The sequence below is a fragment of the Colletotrichum karsti genome (genome assembly GCF_011947395.1).
Source record: "Colletotrichum karsti strain CkLH20 chromosome Unknown Scaffold47, whole genome shotgun sequence".
Classification (NCBI taxonomy): Eukaryota; Fungi; Ascomycota; class Sordariomycetes; order Glomerellales; family Glomerellaceae; genus Colletotrichum; species Colletotrichum karsti.
The window spans coordinates 382,730-405,112 of record NW_024065947.1 but is presented as its reverse complement, the minus strand read 5'-3'; the positions used below and the strand labels follow the sequence as shown (position 1 = coordinate 405,112).

General features: G+C 54.7%; 7 protein-coding genes across 7 annotated transcripts; 4 read left to right on the top strand and 3 right to left on the bottom strand.

The window, feature by feature from the left end:
• Window positions 1-213: 213 nt before the first annotated feature.
• On the top strand, window positions 214-625 carry CkaCkLH20_11390 (cytochrome-c oxidase chain VIIc; the record flags this gene model as incomplete). Its single annotated transcript, XM_038894104.1, has 2 exons — window positions 214-523; window positions 597-625. 2 exons carry the CDS (start codon window positions 214-216, stop codon window positions 623-625), a joined length of 339 nt encoding a protein of 112 aa, XP_038740682.1.
• Window positions 626-927: 302 nt separating this feature from the next.
• CkaCkLH20_11389 (uncharacterized protein) lies at window positions 928-2,802 on the bottom strand (the record flags this gene model as incomplete). Its single annotated transcript, XM_038894103.1, has 1 exon — window positions 928-2,802. The coding sequence occupies one exon, from the start codon at window positions 2,800-2,802 to the stop codon at window positions 928-930; it is 1,875 nt and encodes a 624-aa protein (XP_038740681.1).
• A 398-nt stretch (window positions 2,803-3,200) lies between these two features.
• Window positions 3,201-3,966, top strand: CkaCkLH20_11388 (37s ribosomal protein rsm25; the record flags this gene model as incomplete). Its single annotated transcript, XM_038894102.1, has 2 exons — window positions 3,201-3,577; window positions 3,627-3,966. 2 exons carry the CDS (start codon window positions 3,201-3,203, stop codon window positions 3,964-3,966), a joined length of 717 nt encoding a protein of 238 aa, XP_038740680.1.
• A 302-nt stretch (window positions 3,967-4,268) lies between these two features.
• On the bottom strand, window positions 4,269-4,820 carry CkaCkLH20_11387 (glycosyltransferase family protein; the record flags this gene model as incomplete). Its single annotated transcript, XM_038894101.1, has 1 exon — window positions 4,269-4,820. One exon carries the CDS (start codon window positions 4,818-4,820, stop codon window positions 4,269-4,271), a length of 552 nt encoding a protein of 183 aa, XP_038740679.1.
• Window positions 4,821-5,884: 1,064 nt separating this feature from the next.
• Window positions 5,885-8,134, top strand: CkaCkLH20_11386 (uncharacterized protein; the record flags this gene model as incomplete). Its single annotated transcript, XM_038894100.1, has 3 exons — window positions 5,885-6,016; window positions 6,076-6,903; window positions 6,956-8,134. The coding sequence occupies 3 exons, from the start codon at window positions 5,885-5,887 to the stop codon at window positions 8,132-8,134; spliced, it is 2,139 nt and encodes a 712-aa protein (XP_038740678.1).
• A 4,604-nt stretch (window positions 8,135-12,738) lies between these two features.
• CkaCkLH20_11385 (tyrosine phosphatase) lies at window positions 12,739-13,827 on the top strand (the record flags this gene model as incomplete). Its single annotated transcript, XM_038894099.1, has 3 exons — window positions 12,739-13,232; window positions 13,286-13,478; window positions 13,531-13,827. 3 exons carry the CDS (start codon window positions 12,739-12,741, stop codon window positions 13,825-13,827), a joined length of 984 nt encoding a protein of 327 aa, XP_038740677.1.
• A 981-nt stretch (window positions 13,828-14,808) lies between these two features.
• CkaCkLH20_11384 (uncharacterized protein) lies at window positions 14,809-15,333 on the bottom strand (the record flags this gene model as incomplete). The annotated part of the gene is made up of 2 exons (XM_038894098.1): window positions 14,809-15,170; window positions 15,258-15,333. The coding sequence occupies 2 exons, from the start codon at window positions 15,331-15,333 to the stop codon at window positions 14,809-14,811; spliced, it is 438 nt and encodes a 145-aa protein (XP_038740676.1).
• Between the last annotated feature and the right edge of the window lie 7,050 nt (window positions 15,334-22,383).

Here is a 22,383-nt window from a genome sequence, read left to right as displayed (position 1 = left end):
AAAAAAAACTGCTGGTCCAAGCTCGGAAGGCGGTCACGCTCGTACCAGTTGCAAATCCTGAGTGCAAGACTGGACGGCAATGCGATTGGACGTCACGTGTGCTTACATAATTAGCAGCCTTGGAGGATCGATCTTGAGCTTAGCCGGAATCACACCTCAGACCACCCTTCTGAATGACTTCAACACCATAACCACACCTCGGCTTCCCCTCCATTGCGCGTCGCGATCGCCTCAGAAACCACCGTCAAAGTAGCCACCGCCTCCCTCGAGCTCGTAACCGTTCAATTGATGCTGATTGAGTCTCCGCAGATGCTTGCCCGTGCCGCCGCCCGCGCGGTCCCCCAGACTCGCACCGTCGTCGCTCGCCGCGGCTTCCAGACCACCCGCGCCCAGATGAGCTCGCCCTACCACTACCCCGAGGGCCCCTACAGCAACATTCCCTTCAACCCCAAGTCCAAGTTCTTCGGCGTCGGTTTCTGGACCTACTCCTTCGTCGGCTTCTTCGCCCCCTTCGGCATTGCTGGTGCGTGCTTTTTCCCCGTTCCCCCGGTATCCGCCGACCGGTCTTCCGAATCGCTAGCTAACGAGCTCTCCAGCCTGGCAAACCTACAAGCCCAAGGTTTAAGCGGCCGCAAGCGCTTTTTCCTTGAGTCGATCGCAAGTGTACACCATGGATTGAGTTGGGACGGAGGGCGACTTTGTACATGAGCAGAAATAGAGCATTTCGCCCTCAGCGATTCTTTTCCACCGGATTTTCGATGGCCGACTTCACCTCGCTTCCGACTTGATTTATCATGTGTAGTCAGGTTCTGCGTGACGTTAAAGGCGACCACGATAATCGCATCCACCACTCGCCAATCCCTGACGGTTTATTTCCAATGTGGTATATGTTACAATTCTTGGTATCATGTCTATAAGTGATTGATTTTACAGAGGCCGTCTCTTCCCAGCCTTGGGTTTCGCATGAAACCCCGGGAAAACTGTCGAGTCCCTTCCAGCCAACAGATTGTTGACATATGCGTTCATGAACTCGGCCCTTTCCTCTCCGATATCCCATCTCTCCTTTAACTGGTCGTAGACGCTCAGTACGTTGTTGGGAGTTGTGCACTTTCTAAAAGCCCGAAGCGCCCAGATGACGAGCCAAGTGTCGAGATATAAGTCGTCTGACACATCGTTGGAGGGACGCCGACGCGGCCCCGTGTCTAGAGATTCGATCAATGCCCCGTACACCTTTTGCAGCCGTGCAGGGCTCCAGTCAGACCTGAACTCGCCGCCGTGTGAGCTGAAACCTTTAAACAGCATGAGGAAGACGCTGCCGTGAATCGGGACCTGGAAGTGCCTCATCTCATCGAGATACTGCACCACCCTCTCGAAGTTGCCGGTCTTGACGCAGAAGTACTCCAGCAGGGTCCGGTACGTTCGAAGGTCGGGTTTGATGGTGGCTAGTTCTTGATACTTGGGACGCAGCTCCGGGTACTTTTTTGCGACCCTGGTAAGCATCTCGAGCACAGTGGTAGCCAGCTTCTTGTGGTTGTAATTGCGTTCGGGCAGGTCCTCGCCCCCTTTTGCAACGTTGGTTTTCATGTACCTGTAAACCCTCACTGCGGCTAATTCCTCGCCGCATCTGAGAAAGCTCGAGATCACGCAGTTCAGCACAGCTGTGTCGACGAGCTGGCCATCCTGAACCATCTCCTTGTACGCCGCCCGCACACCGTCGGCGTCCCTTTTGAGGCCGAAGAAGTGTATCAGACTGACGTGATGGTACCGGCCGAAGAAGATACCCCGAGATTCCATCTCCTTGTAGATCATCTCGGCCAATTCGAAGTTTCCGGATTTGGAAGCAGCGTCGAAGAGGATATTAAAGGTGACCTCATTGCCCTTTGCCCCGGTCGCCTCCATCTCCTTCCACAAGTGCAAAGCTGCCTCGGTCTCCGTCTCTGTAGTTCTTCCAACATATCGACTTGAAAGCGACAGAGCGTGATTCCATTCGCTCCTTCGCAGTGCAAGGCCGCAGTCCTTGACCTCCCCGATCAGCGAGAAATATCGCAGCATGGTCCGCGAGTCCCTTTTCCTCGGCACACCGAAGGCGGCGAGCAACTTATGGCGCAGCACCGCGGGCATCTGGATCATGCGTGGTTCTGGCAATGTCGTGTACACCTCGTACAGAGCTTCCAGACTCATTCTCCAGGGATATCGTTGTCTTATGTATACCGCATAGGCCAACTTTTTCACCAATTCCTCGAGAGAATGGCTTCCATGGACTGCGTCCTGGAATGACGGGTACTGGTCTTCCACCTTCCTTTCAGACACAAATAATCTGGTCGGCTCCGGCTGGGCGTACCTGTTGAGGTACGGGTCTCGTAGCAACTCGAGGTGTTCCTCTACCGTGCCCACGTCCTTATGCGGATGGATGTACTGCAGAAGATTTCTTTTCGCTTTTCCCGATAGTACGACCTTATCGTTTGCGGTGTCGGTACCATTGGCCGCTGCGGTTGCCGCGCCGTTCGCATGGCTGTATTGCTGGACTCGTTGGCGGCCGCGGAGGGCTTCGTATGTAGGCCGTCGGCGTTTCGAGGGCGCCGGCAGGAAGGTAGACAGTAGCCATGAGGCAGTCTGCGGGCAATGGGGGCCCTGTGCTCGAGCATCTGCGGTGTGCTTTCGACGGCATTGAGGCGCCGGCGCCCTCGTGGGCCTGTCGTCTCGGAGCTTGGGGCGGGAAGAAACTGCAGCTCGAGCGGCCGAGGGTCGAGTCGAGAGAATCGCGCCGCATACGGACCCGTCAATCCGGCTGAGAGCTTTCATGGGCTGTCGTGCATTGCGGCCCAAGGCGTCACCGTCCCATCCAAGAGCGCGCGCCGGCTGCCAATGCGAGAGGGATTGGATTGGAAAAGGAACGGCCAAGTCGGAGAGCTCGAGCTACTTTTGCCCAAAAAAGCTCCAGGATACGTGGGAATATTTCGCGGGTGAAATGCATGGGTAAAGTGGGGCCGCACCGGGAATACCGGGCGCGGCGTTAGGATTGGCCGACGATCCAAAATTTGGATTCTGAGCTGCCGTCAGGTTCGCGAATGACAGTCTTGGAGCTTCGCAGCATCGAATCTCGGTATCCCGACAGCAAGGGTCGCAACACCGACGAACGGTACGTTTCAATTGGGTTTGCCAACGCCTGATTCCTTTGCTGACGCTCCCAGCAGATCACCATGGGCCGACAAATACGGCCCGCGAGGGTCTTCCAAGCCGTCGGCCAGGAGCTGAACTCCAGGATCCTCCCCGCCTACCATCCCCAGGAACCGCCATGGTACCAGGTCATGCGCGACATCCCACCCGCCGAGATTCTCACGAGACCGGTCGCCGCCTACAACAGCCCGGTGGGCACCAAGCAGCGCAAGCCGCGCAACATCTACAAGCCCCCGAGGATAGTCCACGAGGAGGACACGCTGCGGACCAACTTCTACAGAGACCACCCGTGGGAGCTGGCTCGGCCGAGGGTCATTCTGGAGACGGACGGAAAGGATTTCCAAAGATGCGATTGGAGCCGAGGCATTCGCCAGCCCGGCATCCAGCTGACCGGTGAAAAGTAAGCTGACCTAGGATGTGTATGTCAACACAAAGCTAACGCTCGCCAGTGTCGTCCAACGCCAGCTGTGGCTCATGCACAACACCGAGTTGAATCGAGATCAGGCATACGACAAGGCAAGAAAGGAGTTCTACGCCCTGCGTCAGGAGGAGGAGATCGAGAAGCGCGTCACGAGGGAGGAGGCGAAATGGGTCGGTGCCTACTTCGGCAAGAACAAGCTGCAGATCGGACAGGTGTTGGAGGACAGGGAGTTCGAGACCTGGAAGGGATGGGCCAAGCAGCGCGCGATGCTTCTCGAGGCTGCCCAGAACGCAAACTACGCGAACTTTGGCGAGGAGTCGACAACCGAAGCGGAGGGCGCGGAGGAGGAAGAAGTTGCCACGCCCTGAGGGTCGGCGTGGCGGTAGTTGTAAGCATATGTACTACCAAAATCTGTATAATACGATCTGCCTGATGATACCTGGTGATCAATGAACCCTGGAGGAAGCTGTGTGCCCGAGATGCCTTCGTGCACCGGCTGCCGCATAGCTCTCGGATGAACCAGCCAAGAAATGGCATAATTATGAAGGCTTCTGCTCAAATCTGCGGCACTGGGGACGAAATACTCCAACGACAGTTTTCGGTTTCTCATGTCTGTGTTACGGACTAAGCACATGCTGTGTCCAAATTGCACCCCAGCGACTTTTGCCCGTCATCTTCCTCCTTTGACAACCATGCAACCCGCATTTGTGACGCCATAAGCCTTTGCCACCTGCTCGTGCTGTACAAGAAGCATATCCGCAATACCAGTGAGATGGAACAGCTTGCCTGTCAAACTCAAGGTACGGATCCGGGCCCACGACTCAATGTAGAGAACTTGCGCGGCATCCTCAGGGATGACGCGGAATATCTTGAGAAAATACGCCACCAGCCCAACGATGAAGCCCGTGGCCGGTCCGTTCGTGAGGATGATGTCGGGGTATTGCTGTCTCTTCCTGATGCCAGTGAAGGGCGAAGACAGCAGCAGCGGGAAGATCTGGACGACCGAGAGGATGGCGGTGAAGGGGGTCGTGAGGAGGCTCTGATGAATCTTGCGAGCTCGGGCGACGATGTGTACGTCGTATGTTCCGGCTTGCTTCTCGCCGTACGTGGTCTTGAGATCCTGCTCGAACGCCTCCAGGTGCTTGATGGACATGGTGTCGCCGCTCGAGATGAGGTAGCGTCGATGCATGTCGGGAGCTTTGGGAAAGCCGATCTCCATCATGGCGAGCATCTCTTTGGTGTGTCCTCCCGAACCCAGCACCACCAGGAAGTAAGTTCCTCTCAGCGAGCTGGAACTGGCATCTTTGGTGACTGCGGAAGGTACGACTGGCTTTCTGAGACGACCTCGTTGGATCTGGAGATGACGGATCTGGGCATGATTAGTTAAAATTTTGACATCATGGAATTTTCTGGATAGCTTGCCGTTGCAAAGATAATGAGTGTCACAGCACTCAGCAAGAGGGTTGCAAGTGAGGCCTTCCACGAGGATCGAACGATGCTGCCGAATCCCAGGGTACAAAGTACGGCAACAATACCAAGGAGGGTAGAAGCAGCCGGCTTGCCGTTGCTTGACATTGTGAAAGAGGATAAAGAAGTTACAGCGTCTTTATCATGTCTTGTTGTCACTCTTTGTGTTTGTGGTTGAGGAGGGTAGAGGTGGTGAGTCTGAAATCTTATTAGCAACGTGTTGTGAATGAAAGTGAAGTTATCGTCTCAGCAGGGTAGGTAGCTATTCACCTTAGGTTCTAGGTTCCTTCCTTCTTTAAATTGTCAATTGACAAGAGAACTCATGGTTCAAGCTGAGTACCTTAAGTCAAAGAAGGTAAAAAGAAGTCCTAAGATGATACCCTCTCCTCTCTTTGAAATTGAGTATGTATTCTCACCTCACCCTTAGGTAGCTAGATGTGATGTGATAGTCTGAACGTGTCAATGAGGAAGCGGCAATAGCTGTTAGTGAAGCTCTAGAAGCCGCTAAACATGTTGCTGAACAGCAGTGGGTGAGACCCTGGAACTACTAGAACGTGACTACAGCAGCAACTTCTTAGCGTCCTCTGTTAGTGCAAGATGCCATGAGGTTCCCGGCAGAAAAAAAGCGGATGACCTCATGTTCCTGCTGGTCCTCGGGCATCCCTGCTGCTTCCCCTGCATTCCTCAAGAACCATCAATAGACCGCCCGGCAGAACCCAGAAAGTTCCCAGCGAACAACAAGATAGAACAAAAGAGGTCGTCCCGCCAGCCTGCATAAATGCCTTGTCTGGGCCGAGGAGCCTACACCCTCAAAGCGCAATGCCACAACTAAGAGGGCGCGGCAGGCTGCTGTCCTGTTTCTACTGCGGGAAGCGCTCTTCGACACGCTACGATGGCCTCATCCGCGAATTCCTGTGCCTCCACTGCGATGCGACAAACTACTTGGACGAAGTGAGTCGGGCCGGCGCATCAGCGCATCGCGCAAGGAGCTTCTTCTAACGAGACTACAGCGCGGCGAAATCACCGATCCTCCAGTCGCGAAGACGACGACCGCGCCTGCGCCGACGACCTACGCGATCCCTCGCTCGCAGTCACCCGACTTTTTCAGCCCATCACAGAGCATCTTCTGCGCCACGTGTTTGAAGAACCAGCACCTATTTACGAGCTCCCTGGCACAGTACCTGCCCGACGACCCGGACCACCCCGAATATGCAGAGCTCGAGAGAAACATGTACAAGTTCCGCAGGGGACTCGAACAACGATACCCTCAAATATGCGCCGAGTGCGAACCAAAGGTCCACGCGAGACTGGACCAGGCGGGATACACGGCGCGGACAGATCACTTGCGGCGAATGATGGACAGGAGCAGGAACGATCGCGGGGTGCCGAAGAAGCTGACACCATTGGACATGTCAGCAAAGCTGGGCCAGTGGCTTTGGCTGGGAGGAATCGTGTGTCAATACATGTGGCATCTGGCATCTCTGGCAGCTGTCTTCGCAGGTCAGGATGAGGGCCCCTTACGAGACCCTGACGCGGAGACAACTTGGTTAGAGAGGCTGTCTCTGGCACTGACGTTGGTTCTGCCCCGGCCAGAACGCCTAATCAACTGGAGCTTATGGGCGAATGGGCTCAGTTTGTGGTGGAATCCCAAATTTGCCCAGGTATTCCGCGGTTTCTCTAGGCATATTCTGGGACTAGGCCAATGGTACACTTTCCAGGGCTTGATTGTCTTCACGAGATTCCTGGCGATGAAAATGGCAGAGATGAAGGGCGGTCGATCTGCAGAGGAGAGCACCCAGATGAGCCTTCATGGCTTGCTGGCCCTGCTCATGATGGCGGTAAGCAGACGACGATCGATGGTCTCAGGGAATATCACTGACGCGAATGCAGATATATATCCTTGCCCAACGATCAGTCCGTATCGATACGACTCCCCTCTTCCAAACAACAGGGACACCGGCCTCGTCGCCCCCTCGACCGCAACCACAATCACAACGGAAGGAACGACAAGAGAACGACACGAAGAACATGTCCAATCTACTGGATGATATCCTGGCAGAATCTTCTCCGGGAGCACGCATCCCTCCCAGCCCGACCAGTGTCGGATCAAGCTCTCCAGCGATGTTTCAACGCGACCTACAACACAGAGCCAGCACTCGCAGCTTCGGTTTCGGCACCCCTGAGCCGCAAATACAGCAGCCGCAGATACAATACTCGGAAGAAATGGACTGGTCTCCGACACAATCTAGGCATCGGGCCTTTAACGACCTCGGGCCCCCGAAGGCTCCGAACCAGGTATTCGGGCAGCCCGACCCGGGGCCGAACTCCAGCCCGTTCTGGTACAAAGTACCCCCCGCACCGATCACACCGGCGCAGAGGCTTCGCAACGGCCCAAAGCCGCTGCTGACGAAACCGGCCGAGAAGAAGTCCATCTTCGCGACCAGCAGCATGAACGCGTCCAAGTCGTCGGCAGACGCCGGCAGGGAAGGGCTGAGAGACGTCGCGTTCGCGCAGCCCACCTTCTTCGCGCCGTCGTCGAGCAACCCCAGCGACCCCCGCAACTCGCTCGCCGACATGCTCAACTCGAGCTTCACCCTTAGTCAGGACGAGGACGAGGAGGGGCGGCCGGGCAGCAGTAGCGCCGGAAATAGGACAGCGAATGCCGAAACAACGACGAACACCGCCGGTGGCCCCCTGGCGAGAACGGCCGGGCTGCGCAACAACAGGTTACTCGACGTCTTCACCCTAGCCATCCTCCTCGCCGCGTGGCTCCACGCGACGTCCGCGTCGTACCCGTACACCCGGGACGTGACGCTCGGCGCCATGGTCCTCAGCATGGCCATCGCCGTCCACCTCACCGGGGACGCGATCAGGGACTTGCGCCGCGAGGCGACGCCCAGCTGGGCCTCCATCATCAACACGTCCCTCGGCATCGGCGAGCTGGCCGTCGCGTGTCATTTCGCGCTCCAGATCTGGGACGATCGGCTGTCGGGCCCGAACTCGGGGCTGCAGGGCGCCTCGGTCATTGGGACAATGCTGTTGCACGAGATGTGGAACGCTGCCTGCTGAATTGGCATTTTCTTTTGTTTTTGGCGATGGGAGAAAGGCAAGGCATATAGATGAGTAACATGAAGCATAACACGTTCAGCATTGTTTTGGGGCGTTTTTTGTCTTGTCTTGTCAGACTAGGTAGAGGGGATACATCCGCGTGGGAGGCATTGTCCGGGCGACGACGAGTCACACACACATTCGAAGTCGTCGTCCATGTTTTTCCTTGGTTAGGTGAACTTGTGGGACAAAAACATCGAGTAATCGAACGGGGATGCATTAGTAGTCGGGCGGCGGCCGGCCGGCTTGGATAGTAAAATCGACCGATCATGCACGCTACCGGCATCTACCACGCTCTCGTGTTGCGTTTGTGTCGCATTTCCAGTTGGTTCCCTTCTCCTCCAGTGAGATGGAATTGTCTTTGTCACCCCCTCACCTCACCTCTCAACTGTGTGTGGGTTTTTTTCCTCCCTTCGGTCGAGCCGGCACCGTTGGATTACGCAGCAAGCAGTAAGAAAAAAACAATTAGAAAGCGCGCGATCGAGTCAGGACCGAATGCGGCGGAGTTTAGGTGTGCTGTTCGCCGTCGGTTCGGTGGAGTTTGGAGCCAGCCCCGTCCGAGGTGACCGGCCGGCGCGAGCTAGGTAGAGCGATCTTTTTGTTGTTTGGGCAATGTATCGTGGTCGCGGTCGTTCATCACATGGTTCTGTGACTGTGGCGTGGGAAATCACGCTCTTCTAGGGCATGGTGTTGCGTCTCGCTCACGCCTCGTGCGGAACTACGCAAGGTACAGAGTACGAATACCTACAGACATCAACGTTCAGCTTGACAGTTCAAGGTTCGCTAGTTTTTTCCTTCGGCTTGCGGTGGGTTCTGTCTGGTCTCTTTTGGGACATTTGGGAAAGGCGCCGAGATTGCGCTGCAGGTGTGGCCACGAGAGTTTCACAAAAAAAAAAAAAAACCCCGAATTTGTTCGCGGCCAAAATAAACATGCTGTACAGTACCACGATGCATGTGCTGTGGGACGTTGACTGACAGCGACGGCGGACGGCCAGCCTGCCGGATTCACACGACAGTCAGCCCTGGTCCCTGACACTTCAGGGCCCCCCGATTGTTCGGTGCCGAAAAGGCGACGTTGCTGGGGGTTGCTTCGGTGAGTGATATCGGCCTAGCCCGTCATGTTCGGGGGTTCACGTCGATTACGGGAGGACAGGGCGGTTTATTCCCAGCTGACTGTGTCGTTTGAGTTGTATTTGTGACGATTTTGTTTACGACGTACGGGCTGGGCTTGCTCTGTCCGTCCGTTTTCAGGGTATCCATCGAAAGGGTGCCGGTAATCCGGATGGGTTGCGGGTAGGTACTTTGACCCGTTGGATTTGAGGTCAAACCCGTGCGAGAATGCCCCAAAATGTGAAGATCGGGTCATGATGCGTGTGACTGTGGTGATACTGTGATGAATACCGTGAGGGATGCTGCCTTGATTTGCGTTCAGCTTGGGGGTTGGCAGGACGGCCGGCGTCACTGGTGTTGGGTGACGGAGGCTGACGGAGGCGGCGGAGGGATGATGAGGTAACCTCTCTGAACTTCCACCCGAGGGGGCCAGAACAGGCAGCCCGGGTTTGGTCGTTGCAGAGGTACGCGTTCGAATCCGTTTTCTCGCCTGTACCGAGACATATGGCTTCGGGTCAAAGAGGACGGGTAATTGCTTGGCTGGTCTTCTTTTCTCGAGGACCCGGGAATCCTCTGGTGACACATGACGTAAGACGGCCACGCGCAATGCGGGATGAGGCCAACAACATATCTCGAGCTTGTCGACGTGGGTTCTAGAATGCAGCGTAAACGGTTGCGAATTGTCTGAGAGTGAGGGCCGAGGGTCTTTGAATGCCTTCAACTAATGCAACAGACCAGCCGTCCGGAAGAGATCGGGTTGACGGGGCACAAGGCAACGCAAGGCGGCTGGCATCCATTCCTGAGAGTGATGGCGGTTTCACGGACGGTACAGTCGAGATGACTCCTTTCTTGATCCCATCTGTACGTACCAGACATGCGTCTGGCGGCGATCAGAGACACCCGACAGGTACACAGAGAAGGGCCCTCTGGATCGGCGAGGCTGTCGATGTGGCTGTCTGCTGGTGGTGACACGACTGCAAAAGGAACAGCGGCCTTTGACCTCCGGCGCGAACGAGGATGTCCAATCACGCGGCTCTTCTCCTTTGGCTGTCTTGCCCATCATCGGATTCTGAGAGACCAGGAGCTCCAGACATGGATTTAGAGTGCTCTACGAATAGAAGTCGTTGGCGTTCAGGGAAGCAAGCTCACGCGGCGTTGCTGATCTGGTTTGGAGAATCCCTGCCACTCTTGGAGATGTGCTTGTTTACCACACGCAGTAGTGTGGCCGACGGTCTGTTAGAGAACACCCACTCAGGTCTCTTCGTATATACGAACACCGGTTGGAAGTAGAGAGTTGGTGAGCTGCGTACTATGGTACCTCGCGTGGTAGCTTAACTTCGGACGCGCATCGCTTGTTGGCCGGTTTGATACCCTGGGGAACCGCCACTCGCGGAGGACGGGATGGAAGGGTAGATGGGTGGCCGGATTGGCCATTGATGGGCAGAGTTCCAGAGTCCAGTCCGAAGGGGTCCAACCACCACCACCAAGAGTCGGGATCGGTACTCGCCGCGTTCCTCGAGGGTTGAGGTGCCACGGTGCGTGGCTGAGTGGTTGGAGGATGGCTGAAGTCGTCAGTCGGGTTGGGGTCCGTCTGCCGATCTGTGGCTGCGTCACTGTATTTTTTGATCGTCAATGAATGTCGCCGTCTGTCACTTGGGCGGACTCGAAAAACAAATCCACATTGACATCGTGGCAGACGTTGACGGGACATTTCTCGTTGTCTTCGGGGGAGTCGGCGGCTGTTGCGCGGCCAGCGGCCAGCGGTGTGGAAAGGGCCCCAAGGTTGATGCAAGTTGTTCTTGAACATCTCACAATGCATTCGAGGCCATGGATGTCGTCGATATTCTGCCGTGGAAAAGTGAAAATCGGTGCTAAGAATAAAAGAAGAAATGCCAAGAGCAGAGGCATAAATCGGTACGTACCGTACCCTCATTCTGGTTCTTTCCCAGACGACCACCTTCGCGAATTGGCTTGGCGTCAGTCGCAATGGCTCTGAAGGCTGAAGCTTACAAAAAGGAGGAGCGGTGTTTGTTTGTGGTTTAGTGGCTATATCCCTGGAGGTACGTACCTAATCCTCCCGGCGATGCCCCCACACATGCTCAGGTCGACCGTCGGTGATGACGGCTTTAGGAGCCAGAAGTATCCTTTTGGTGACTGTTGCCGCGGAAAGATACTTCCGGTCCACCAGCTGGTAGCCGCTTTGGGTTTGGACCGACAAGCTGTCCAGCAGCGGTCGTGCAGCGGTCCAGTCCAGCCCACAGGCCAGGCCGTGTCCAGTGGCCGCCAGTGGCCGCCGGGACCAGTCTCTCGTCAGTGACAGACTCAACACCGGGAAGGGCAGGCCGCAGGACAGGTTCTGGCAGCTGGCAGCCGGGTTCTCCAGCGCTTGAACGTCCCCGAATTTGTGATGCCACCACCCCACCCCTCGCGTCTTTCGTCTCCGGGGGCCCGTCTCTGTCGCCTGCTCTCCTGCCCTCTCCGCCGTCCCTCCCCTCCCCTCCAGTGTCCCCCCCTTCTTTCCCAGAAAATTGAGCCAATACTTGGGCCTTGAACCTGAGACATCCCCAAGGCAGATCTCTCTCCATTTCACCACAGCAGCTGCTGCTTGGCCAAGCAATCCACCTCACTTCACCTCACGTAGCAGGGTCTCGGTACTGCCACAGGGTGTTGCCAGACCTGACCAGGCCCAGGCCGGGTACGTTCCCTTTTTTTTTTCTTGCTCATTGTCTGCACGAGACTTGCATCACATCAGCATTCAAGGTGGTACCTCACGCAGGTACTCCGTACTTCCTGGACGAGGTACCCTTTTTGTCTGCGTCTGCCGCGAGAAATACTTTGCTGCTTCCTCTCCGCCCACGTCCCGCCTCATCCCATTACGATGCTCGTTTACTAACCCGCTCCTCCCGCGCTTTTCCCTCCAGGGTTCATTTTCGCTTTCTTCTCTTTTCCTCCTATTCTCTTCCAATACCGCGAACCTCAACCCATCTACCAAAACATCCCCTGGTCCACGACCAAATCCATCACCGAGGGGCCCCGCGAAAAGAGTACCACTCCTGCTGCCCTGCGACACCACCTCCAGACTCTCTCATACCCGCCCTCTCTCTCGACAAGATGGACCTTAATCTCCAACTTGCCGTCCGTCAGGTCTGTGCCTGTCCTCTGTAAGGACTCGGGACATACGAAAGAGGCTCTTCATTCAACACGCCTCTTGTCTGTCTTTCCTCGGGAAGAATTCGCCGACATAACCAATTACACGCCTACTCACATTTGCGACTCTACCAAACCCACGAAACCAACCGCTCACACGACCACTTACCCTTTCCTCAACCCCCGAACGCTCAATCAAACTCTACCCTGCCGTATATATCCCGATCGCCAGTACAAGTCACGCGAGCAAGTCTCTAGACTACCACTTCCACCGACACCCCCATCCTACAACCGACCACCAATTACCCATGGCTGGTGAAATGGTCTCGAAAAGGAGCACGAGAATGTTTCTTGAGGACGCCGGCTGTCACCCAGAAGAAGATCCCGCCTACCGACCCGCGCGAAGGAATTCCAAGCAAGACGACCTCATCCCACTGGAGCTTGCAGAGAAGTACCAAGCAAAGGGGCCCTCGAGGAAAGGATCGCGCGAATCCGTCACACCCGTCGATACTACGATGGACGTCTACGTGCAGAAGCAAGTTATGCTGTCAGTGGAGGAAGAATTGTTGAAGGTCGCGACCGCCGAGAAGGGCGTGGTGCGGCGCGACGACGGACTCATCAAGGTTGCCGAGCAGATCCAGGCGCCTCCGGCATCCCCCAAGTCTCCCGGCATTGAGCGAGTCCTGCCCATCGACGGTCGGCCCATCAACTTCGGAGTCGTCGTGCCTGGAGTATACCGCAGCAGCTACCCCAAGCCCGACGATTTTGGCTTCATTCGCAATCTCGGGCTGAAGTCGATTGTGTAAGTCATCCGGTCGCTCATCTGGTCCGAGAACCCTACTGACTATTTTCCAGCACCTTGGTTCAGAAGGATGATGTTGATGAGCCGTACACAAATTTCATGTCCAACAATGGCATTCGGCACCATGTGTTCAACATGAAGGGCACAAAGAAGGAGGCCATCCCCATCCGGACAATGAAGGCGATTCTGAGACTAGTGCTCAACCGCGAGAACCACCCACTCCTCATCCACTGCAATCACGGCAAGGTAATACATCCCTCTCACTTCGGCCTCAAAAACATTGCTAACTATCTTACAGCACCGTACTGGATGTGTGGTTGGCGTGGTCCGCAAGGTGACCGGCTGGGAGCTCAACAACATCGTGGACGAGTACCGGGCATACGCCGAGCCGAAGGTCAGGGACAATGATGTCAAGTACATCACTGACTTCGACCTATCGGACCTGTCGAATCTGTTCGTCCACGAGGCGAACATGAGGTTTCGCGTCCGTCATTTCGTCCGAGTGACCCTATTCAGCGTCTTTGTCGTCTTCGTCTGGCTGCTGTCTGGACATAGAATGTCCAATACGGCCAGGCGCGTCAAAGACGTGAGGTGACAGTTGCTGACTGTCACAACTTACGGGTCCTTGCATGATTCTTGGCATTGAGCGGATGTTTGCCGATGTCTGGCCCAGGTGGAGTCTGCACCTCAGCCAGTCATCTCACAGCGATACCCCTTTCTTACACTACAAAGACGAAGGATATTCGACAGAAAGAAAGAATAGGCGAGAGGAAGAAAGTAAAGAGGCAGTCCACTACACTGCCCAGACAGAGTCAATTGACTGAGAGCCTGAGCGTACGGAAAACAAAAAAGGAATATCAGGAAACAAAAAGTTTGGTACATTAGTATCTGCCCCGAGGTTCAGTTCCGACTGCCCGGGCATGGGAGGATGGCAACTGCATCTTTTTCCTTTGTTTGTGGATAGACAGAATACGGGGACTCATCAAGAGCTGAGATGTCTCCTTTTGGCGTTGCACTTGAGACTCAAGGGGGAGGTTCTCCAGAATTAGCATTCAGTCTGTACAGATTTTCCTTTCTGCTGCATTGTGCAACAGCAACAATTAGGGTCGGAAGCTGAATAGTAAGAGGAAAAGACTCTCCTCTGGGAATGACCTTGACTCCTGAGTGATTGGTGTTCTTTCTATTGTTTTACATGATTACGATGGTTGTATTACAAGTGCCTCCTGGAGGCTCTTACTCCATGCTATTTCCGTCTTCAGGCCTTAGCTCTGAGCTTGTCGGAGCAATGCCGTGTCGATCCCTCCCCAGACGCCCTCTCGCGTGTCGACGTTTCGTCTCATGACTCAACCCCTTTCAATATCTGACAGGTATCTCCTATAATCGTACAAACGCTCCTCTGCCGCGGAATGACACCATTTGACTCCAGCTTAGGCTTGGCGATGGTGGTCTCGTCTGCTCGAGCCGAGCCAAGGCCAAGCCAAACAGAACGGAGACGAGCCTCAAGTGAGAGGTCCGATCAACCCTCCTCCCTTCCTACCTTCCCCAGTCTGTTGTTCACAATCCGATCAAAACCGCTTCATGACTCCCCTCCCCAGCGATTCCTCGACTTCCTCTCCGCATCATCCTTCTTGCGGTCCCCGCTGGCGTACACCCACGCCCCGGCGGCCGAGTTGGCGAAGCCCATGCCGATGGCCACCCCGCGCACGGCGCCGCGGGCCGTGAACTTGCTCCGGAACGGCTGGCGGCGGCGCAGGGCGAGGAGGGCGTACAGGCCCGAGACGGCGCACGTGAAGCCCGCGCTGTCGGTGGGGAAGCCGGCGAGGTTGACGTAGCTGCTGAAGAGGAGGGCGGGCGCGAAGGAGAATGGGAGGATCTTGAGGGGCCGGCCGTGCAAGGCGGCAATGAGGATCGCGTGGATCGCGGGCGGGAGGGGGTTTGCTGTTTGGTGGTGGTTTTGTTAGTCCTCGTTGGCTGCCATTTGGGATGCAATGGAATCGTGACGATGGAGGGGTGAGAGGGACTTACTGCCGTATTCGTGGACGTTGGCCAGGAGGGAATTTTTCGCCTCTTCGGCGTCTGGTATGCGGTCGCCGGACGCCATTGTCGTGCTCTGCGGAGAGAAATTACCACCGAATGTGCTACTTGGAGATATTATCGTCAATGACTTCAAGACTTGAGAACCACTTCCCCAAAGCTCCTCTTTGTTTCTTGGGGTCATCCAAAAAAGTGACGTGACTTATCGATAAGAGCTGGTCCTTGCGTCTGATGACTCAGCTCAGCCGCAGCCAATCAGCTGGTCCGCGGTTCCGGGGTCGTCTCTCAATTTCGACGTCGAGTGGGCTGGCTGGCTGGCCGTTGCCGTTTGCTGCTTGCTGCAGACTGTCTTGTTCCTCTTTCTGGAAGGGACTTGCGACCCTGACTTTTTTTCCACAACCCATCCTGCGAGACAACGGCCGCGATTTCCTCGAACTCGCACCTTACGCTTCTGTCACTCGACTGAGTCTTTCGAAGACTTTTTCCCTTCGTCGGGTCGGTTTTATCTCAGCTCAGCTTGACAGAGCGCTGCAGCTGATGCGGGGATATCGTTCCGGAGTTCCCAGCCTGGTCAACGCCCATCTTGCCAGATAGGCGAAAACCGCCAATCAACATCGCATCACCGGACGACCTGCACATCGCCAGGAGTTCCCTCGACGACGTTACCCACGAATCGCTACCCCGCGAACTTTTTTCCCACGGCGTCGATTTCTTACTTTCGCGATACATCCGCCATCGGTAAACTCCTTCGTCCATCGACCCAGCAACCCACAACACCAAACAAAACATCTCCCCGTAAACGGCCACCATGCCGAGCGCAACAGCCTCGGGGGCCGATGCGGGCGGCGGCGGCGCCCGCAACCGCGAACACAACCAGGGGAACCAGGGCCGCAGCTACACCGTCGAGCAGAAGGCGGCCGTCCTGCGCATCCGCAAGTGCTCGCCGACGGCCTTCTACGACATCCTCGGCCTCGAGGACGTCAAGACGACGTGCTCCGACGGCGAGATCAAGAAGGCCTACCGCAAGCAGTCCCTGCTCACCCACCCGGACAAGAACGGCCACGAGCACGCCGACGAGGCCTTCAAGATGGTCAGCCGCGCCTTCAGCGTGCTCGGCGACAAGGAGAAGAGGGAGAAGTTCGACCGCTTCGGCACCGACCCCGACTCCAGGTTCGGCCAGGCGCAGGCGCAGAACCCGTTCAGCGGGTTCCAGCAGAGGAGGCAGGGCGGCGGAGGCGGCGGCGGTGGTGGGTTCGGGGGCGGCATGGAGGAGATGACGCCCGAGGAGATGTTCCAGCGGTTCTTTGGCGGGGGTTTCGGCGGGGGACCGTTCGGTGGAGGTAAGAAATCTTCCCGAAGCTCCATGAGCAAGACGGCCAGGAGCTCTCCGTACTGGAGCGCGTCGTCCCACACGACGGACTGGCTGGCGGAATGCGCTTATTGGAAAAGCAAACGCTAATCATGCTCTCACAGGTTTCGACACGGGGCCGCAGTTCGTCTTTAACTTCGGCGGCGGGCCGGGCTTCAGGGTGCACCAGTTCGGCGGCGCGCGGCCGCGGCGGAGACCGCGCGAGGCGACGGACCAGGAGGGCCAGGGGGGCGGGCTGTCGACGCTGATGGGCCTGCTCCCGATCCTGCTCCTCTTCGTGTTCCCGCTCATCTCGAGCCTCTTCAGCGGCGGGGGCTCGTCGCCGAGCACGCCCAGCATGGTGTACGACGCGCCCAAGGGCGCGTACACGCTGCAGCGGACGACGCCGAACCTCGGCGCCAAGTACTTCGTCAACCCGGCCGACGTCGAGGCGTACACCAAGGGCAAGCTGGAGAAGCTGGACCGGACGGCGGAGATCAGCCTGGTGCGGACGCTGCGGTACGAGTGCGAGAACGAGATGATGGCGAAGCGGAGGATGTACGACCAGGCGAGCGGCTGGTTCTTCCAGGACCCGGACAAGATGCGCAAGGCGGACGAGTACGAGATGCCGTCGTGTAAGAGGCTTGATAAGTACGGCGTCGGTCGGGGTTGAGTTGAGTTGAGCGTGACGTGACGGCTGAGGCTTGAATCCGGTTTCGATTGACGGACGGCGTTTTTTTCTGGGACTCATAGCATTTATTTTGTTGGATTCAAGATGGGGGGCCATCGTGATGAAGGAAGTATTGCTTCTATATATCTTTTCCACTCCCCCTCCCACACGAGTCTCGGGTCATGATAGAGAGAGAACGAGAGAGAGGCTGGGGTAATATCAGGTGAGGAATATGATCATGTCTCCCACTCTTTTCGGCATTTCTTCACATAAGTGTGCACTATGGTAAGTATTGGGGCTACCAGCAGGTGTCATCTGTAGATACTGGATGGCTGCTGATGTAGTCAGTCGAGGTTCGAGTTAGACATGCAGACACGGTCAACCCTTATAGACATCGAATTCGAGTGTCAACCTCTGAGCTGAACCGATTAGTCCCTACTAATTCTACATGACAACTCTGTTTCTTCTTCATGCCTGATCCTCGTTCAACCTCCTCATGCCTTTGTCCTGCGTATACATACATGCAACAGAAATCGTAGAGTAACTCTCATCATCATTGACAGGGCAGATGAGTGCATAGGTGTCGTGTGGCAGTCCGACGGTGTTGAAGCCACGACGTGTGACTACTTATAAGTGATACCACGGCTCACGATCGAGACCGCTCCAGAAAAGAATATGCAGATGTTTTGGATATGCCTCATCTTGGTCTTGGACACGATGTGTATGGTTCTCCGGTAGAGCGTTTGCTTGGCCTTGACCGCTCATCGCATATGGAGACGTTTGCTAAGTCACGCGGTAGAAATATGTAATGTCTTTCGTCATCGTCCGGCTGGGCTTGTGTATTTGCTTTGGATATATGATGGATTGTGAATCGAAGGGACTATACGGTCTAGTTTGGTTTCTTGGGACATCTCTTACTGGGAATTTTCCAGAAATGCTTCATGGAAAGGTTCATCCTGTCAAGCACACTATCAAAGTCTCAATTCCATTGTCCGGCACCATTCAATGTTGAGCTGAGCAGACACGTACATTAAGTAGTCTGCATCACAGATGTCAGAGTCCACACATGGACGTTCATCCAACGATTGGGCCTACCAGATCTCAGTATTTAATGGTTGTTATCCCAGCAAGTCTAGATTCTGATCTTTTATTCCCCAGCCTGAATGTTGATGCTTTCGGTGACACTCTGCCTCGTCCAAAGACCCACGGCCGGATTTTACATCCCTCAGAGTCAACAATCCCCTTGGCGAGCTGGAAAACTGTTATCTTGATATTGGGTTCTTAGTGCCGTCGTCCGGGTCTCATCGGTGTTGATTCAGATATGAATACTTGGATTGAAGCCATGGGATATCCAAGACCTGGCCACACCCTTTTCTCTTTGATAGGCACTCACAGCATGGGTTATGTTCGAGGGACTAGCACTTGAAAGATATGCGGCTAATCGCAAGTCATCTTCATGGAGCCGCACTCACGGGATGACATATGAGAATGATCTTAAGAGACCGAGACGCTGTACCAGGTGTAGTGCACCAATCGTGATCTTGGAATCGGGTAGTCGTACGGAATCTAGTAGTGGGACTCTCACGCAGCTTTTTATTGAAACTCTTCCCATTGGATCCAACTCATTCGCTGGTAAACATGCAAATCGACCAAACATTCAAGGAATGTCGTGTGTGTGAGTCTTGTGTGTTGAGACGAATCGTCACGAATAGAGAATGGACTGTGTCATTGGTGTGACAGTAGAAGCAACCAAGTACACGAGTCCCGCTCCCCAACCCTGAATTACACTGGTCGGAATGTTGCCCGACTGAGACGAGGAGGAACATGACCGGAGGGAATACGGAGGCAGCGCCGAGGGCCTCACGGGATAAAGTGGAGTGACACGGGGACCGAAGGGACCCATACGACGGAGGAGTATGACGGCCGAGGAATGGGGCATACAGACAGGACATGAGGGACGACTTGAGTCGGGGACCAGAAGGGAAGGAACGGAGTGACGTTGGGAGTGAAGCAACCACCACGAGCATAGGATGTGAGTGTTGAGCCAAAACGAAAGAAGCGGGTAGTAGAGCGGAGCGGGAATGCGCCCAAAAGGCCCAAACTTTTCCGAGTGACGAGCGAACAACATCTTTCAGCTATGGGCAGCTTTCTATATATTTTTTTCAGGATGGTGGATGGACACAGCTGCCACGCTCAAGTGAACAACATAGAGGAATGCGGTGTTGAACAGCAACGCCATCGGGTGAAAGACAAGGCCGGCGCTGCAGTTACGCTTAAGTGGTGAGTAGAGCGGCGGTTCAACTTCTTCACCCACTCCCACCGGAGCGTCAGCAGAGGTAGCAGTTAAGAGGGGGGACACAGTTGACTTAGGCATCAGAGCGATGTAGGGAGTACGCGCAATCATTAATGTTCATAACGGAATGGGAACCGAGGGTGGGAATGGAGCTGCAATGGAAGGGAGGAAATGCGGTAACTTATGGACCCACGGGAAGGAGGACGAACAACGCGACTTGCAGTGGAGACACGAGGACAACTGAAAAGATGAAATGGCTGAGATCCGGAGAACACACGTTGAGTATAAAACTGAGGCTATTCACCTTGTTGGGTAGAGTACTGATCTTGGTCACCTTGTGGTTTACCTACCTTTTGTTCTTTGGTCCCACGAGGGTTTGCCTCGCTACAAGGACCTCGGCCCCGAGAACACCCAGCACAGTGTAGAATAAAGAAACGTCTTTCAAGCAGGAAGAAGTCCAGTCGGTTCCTACCCATGTCGAATCTCGAGTGAGAAACAAACTAAGAAATCAAACGGGAACTGAACTGAAAGAGTATGGAATGAACATGCTTCAGAGTCCGATGCAGAGAAATAGCATTCGAGAGATATAAAAAGACGAGTCTCCGTACTTTGGATGGTAAGATCTAGTAAGCTTCGGATTCAATTCAGACAAGAACTTCAAGGAGAAACACATTTGACGAGCCAAAGCTTTTACATTTTTCCCTTCGACGAGCACAGCAAGCATAGCTCACGTATCAAACCAACTACTCCAAGAGATTCTATTGTAACGCCTACGGCGAGGTACAGAGTAATTATTACTGAATTCACTATGGCTTATGCACTGGGCAGCTAGCTAACTGGTCAATAGCAGGAGCAAATATGACCAGGTTCCAGATTTCGTTTGGTGACCTTAAGGGGGATGCAAAGCTGTTGGAGGATTGGAATGAGTCCCTCAAGAGATTGATGAGCACAGATGAGTGGAAGAAGACAGGATACGATACCTGCGAGATGAAGCGTGACTGGGGGTGGGTATCCTCATCCACTGACTCGGGTGATTTTGAGGCAGCGAGAGCTCTGCTTCAAAAGCGTGATTTCATTCTAGATGAGCTCCCATGGGGATTTATGCTTGTGGCGATCTTCCCGAACTGCCCTTTCCAAGTGTAGAGACGGTGAGGTTTTACTCTAGATAAATCATTACTCATACAGCAAAATAGAGTAGCCCAAGCAGGGTGAGAGCACGAGCGAATGAAATGAGAGAACTTTGTAACTAAGTACCTTGGAATAAATCGAGCTAGAGGCGAGGTTTGGAAATAGTGAATATAGTGAGCGATAAGAAAATGAGATTAGACAGAACGAGAACAGGGCATTTTTAAACGGACATTAAACTAGAACGCTGCGAAGATTAAGTATGTAGGCAACCTAGGGGCCAATATAAGCCAACTCATTGAGAAATCTCACCAACCCGTCACAGCAATGGTTTTGTACCAGTTAATAAGGAGACGCTACTGTACAAGATTTAGTATTAAATTCAGCCAACTTATACTCACGTTAAAGGCTAACGTGAATTTCGTTATTTCTTGCCATCTTCTCGAGGCTATTCTGAAGTCCTGGCTCAGTTTGTCACAACCCAAAGGAGACATCTTCCCTAGACCAACATTGCCAAGCTCTGTCCTTTGGTCGCAGCAAGGCTTGCATTCCCACATTACCAACGAATGCTGCTCTATCAGTCCTGTTGTCCTTGTTAAGTTTCTCGCAGCGTGCCAGTAATAAGTGAATATATGCTGAATGTGTAGAGTATTTAGGGGATGAACGAATTGACAGCAAATGGGTTGAAAGATTGCCATGAGTGGGCATTAAGCACGGGATCAACCCTCTCAGTCATAAGCTAGTATTTCACACTGATCTCAACGTAGCAATTGAAGTTACAGAGGTAGTCAAGTAGTTGCCTGGATCAACCAACCGAGGTGCTTTGGAATGATCAGGCCTGATGGCCATTCGCAAAAGCTGGTGTCCCGTGACCTTCAGCCACCGGAAGCCCGGAGACACTTGTGCCGAGAAGAGTTCATGATAGAGTTCGAACCCCGGATTGGAAGATTGGAGAAAAGGCTCCTGAAGGTTCCTCCGCGCGCTGGTTGGCATGACAGCCGGGCCATATGTCGCCATGCCGTACACGGTGAAACACAAATTGAGATGGCTGTTCGTCGACACACCAGGCCGGCGGAGGCCTCAGTTGGCCGCCTACTCCCTGCGGTCTCATGGTCACGCATTACTCACAACCTTTTGGGGGATATACGAGGCCCATAGGCTCTCGTCGCGTCTTCTGAGTTACGAGCTGAGTTGAGTGCCAAGAAAACAGGACACTTGTGGGAAGGTTGGTCTGGAGATTTAGAAGTGAAAGTTTGTGCAGAAGTGTCGTGGGAAGGCATAAGTAAGCGGTCGCATTTCTAGCGTCAAACCGTCCCATGCGGACCCGCGAACAGGCAGTATGGGGCATGTTCGAGAACCCGAATCGAGGAAAAGCAAGTGACATCGATCTGAGCAAGGTTTCTGCAAATGCGAGAAAGAAAATCTTTCCTAGATTCAAGAGATGTGGCTCTTCTTGTTAGTAGAGGCCAGCCCGACCCAACCCACTCAGATTCATGCTGGGTGCTGTACGGTTGGGAAGATGGAGGAGGCTCGCATGGTGGGTTCCAGACGGGGCTGGGCCTCGTGGCTCAAGCCGGCGTGGTCCCCGTCGTGAAACGGACGGGAGGCTCGAGCCTCAGTACAGAGTATCGCAGATACAGAGAAAGGGCTGAGCGGTGTATGCGAATTCTCTGGCGTTATG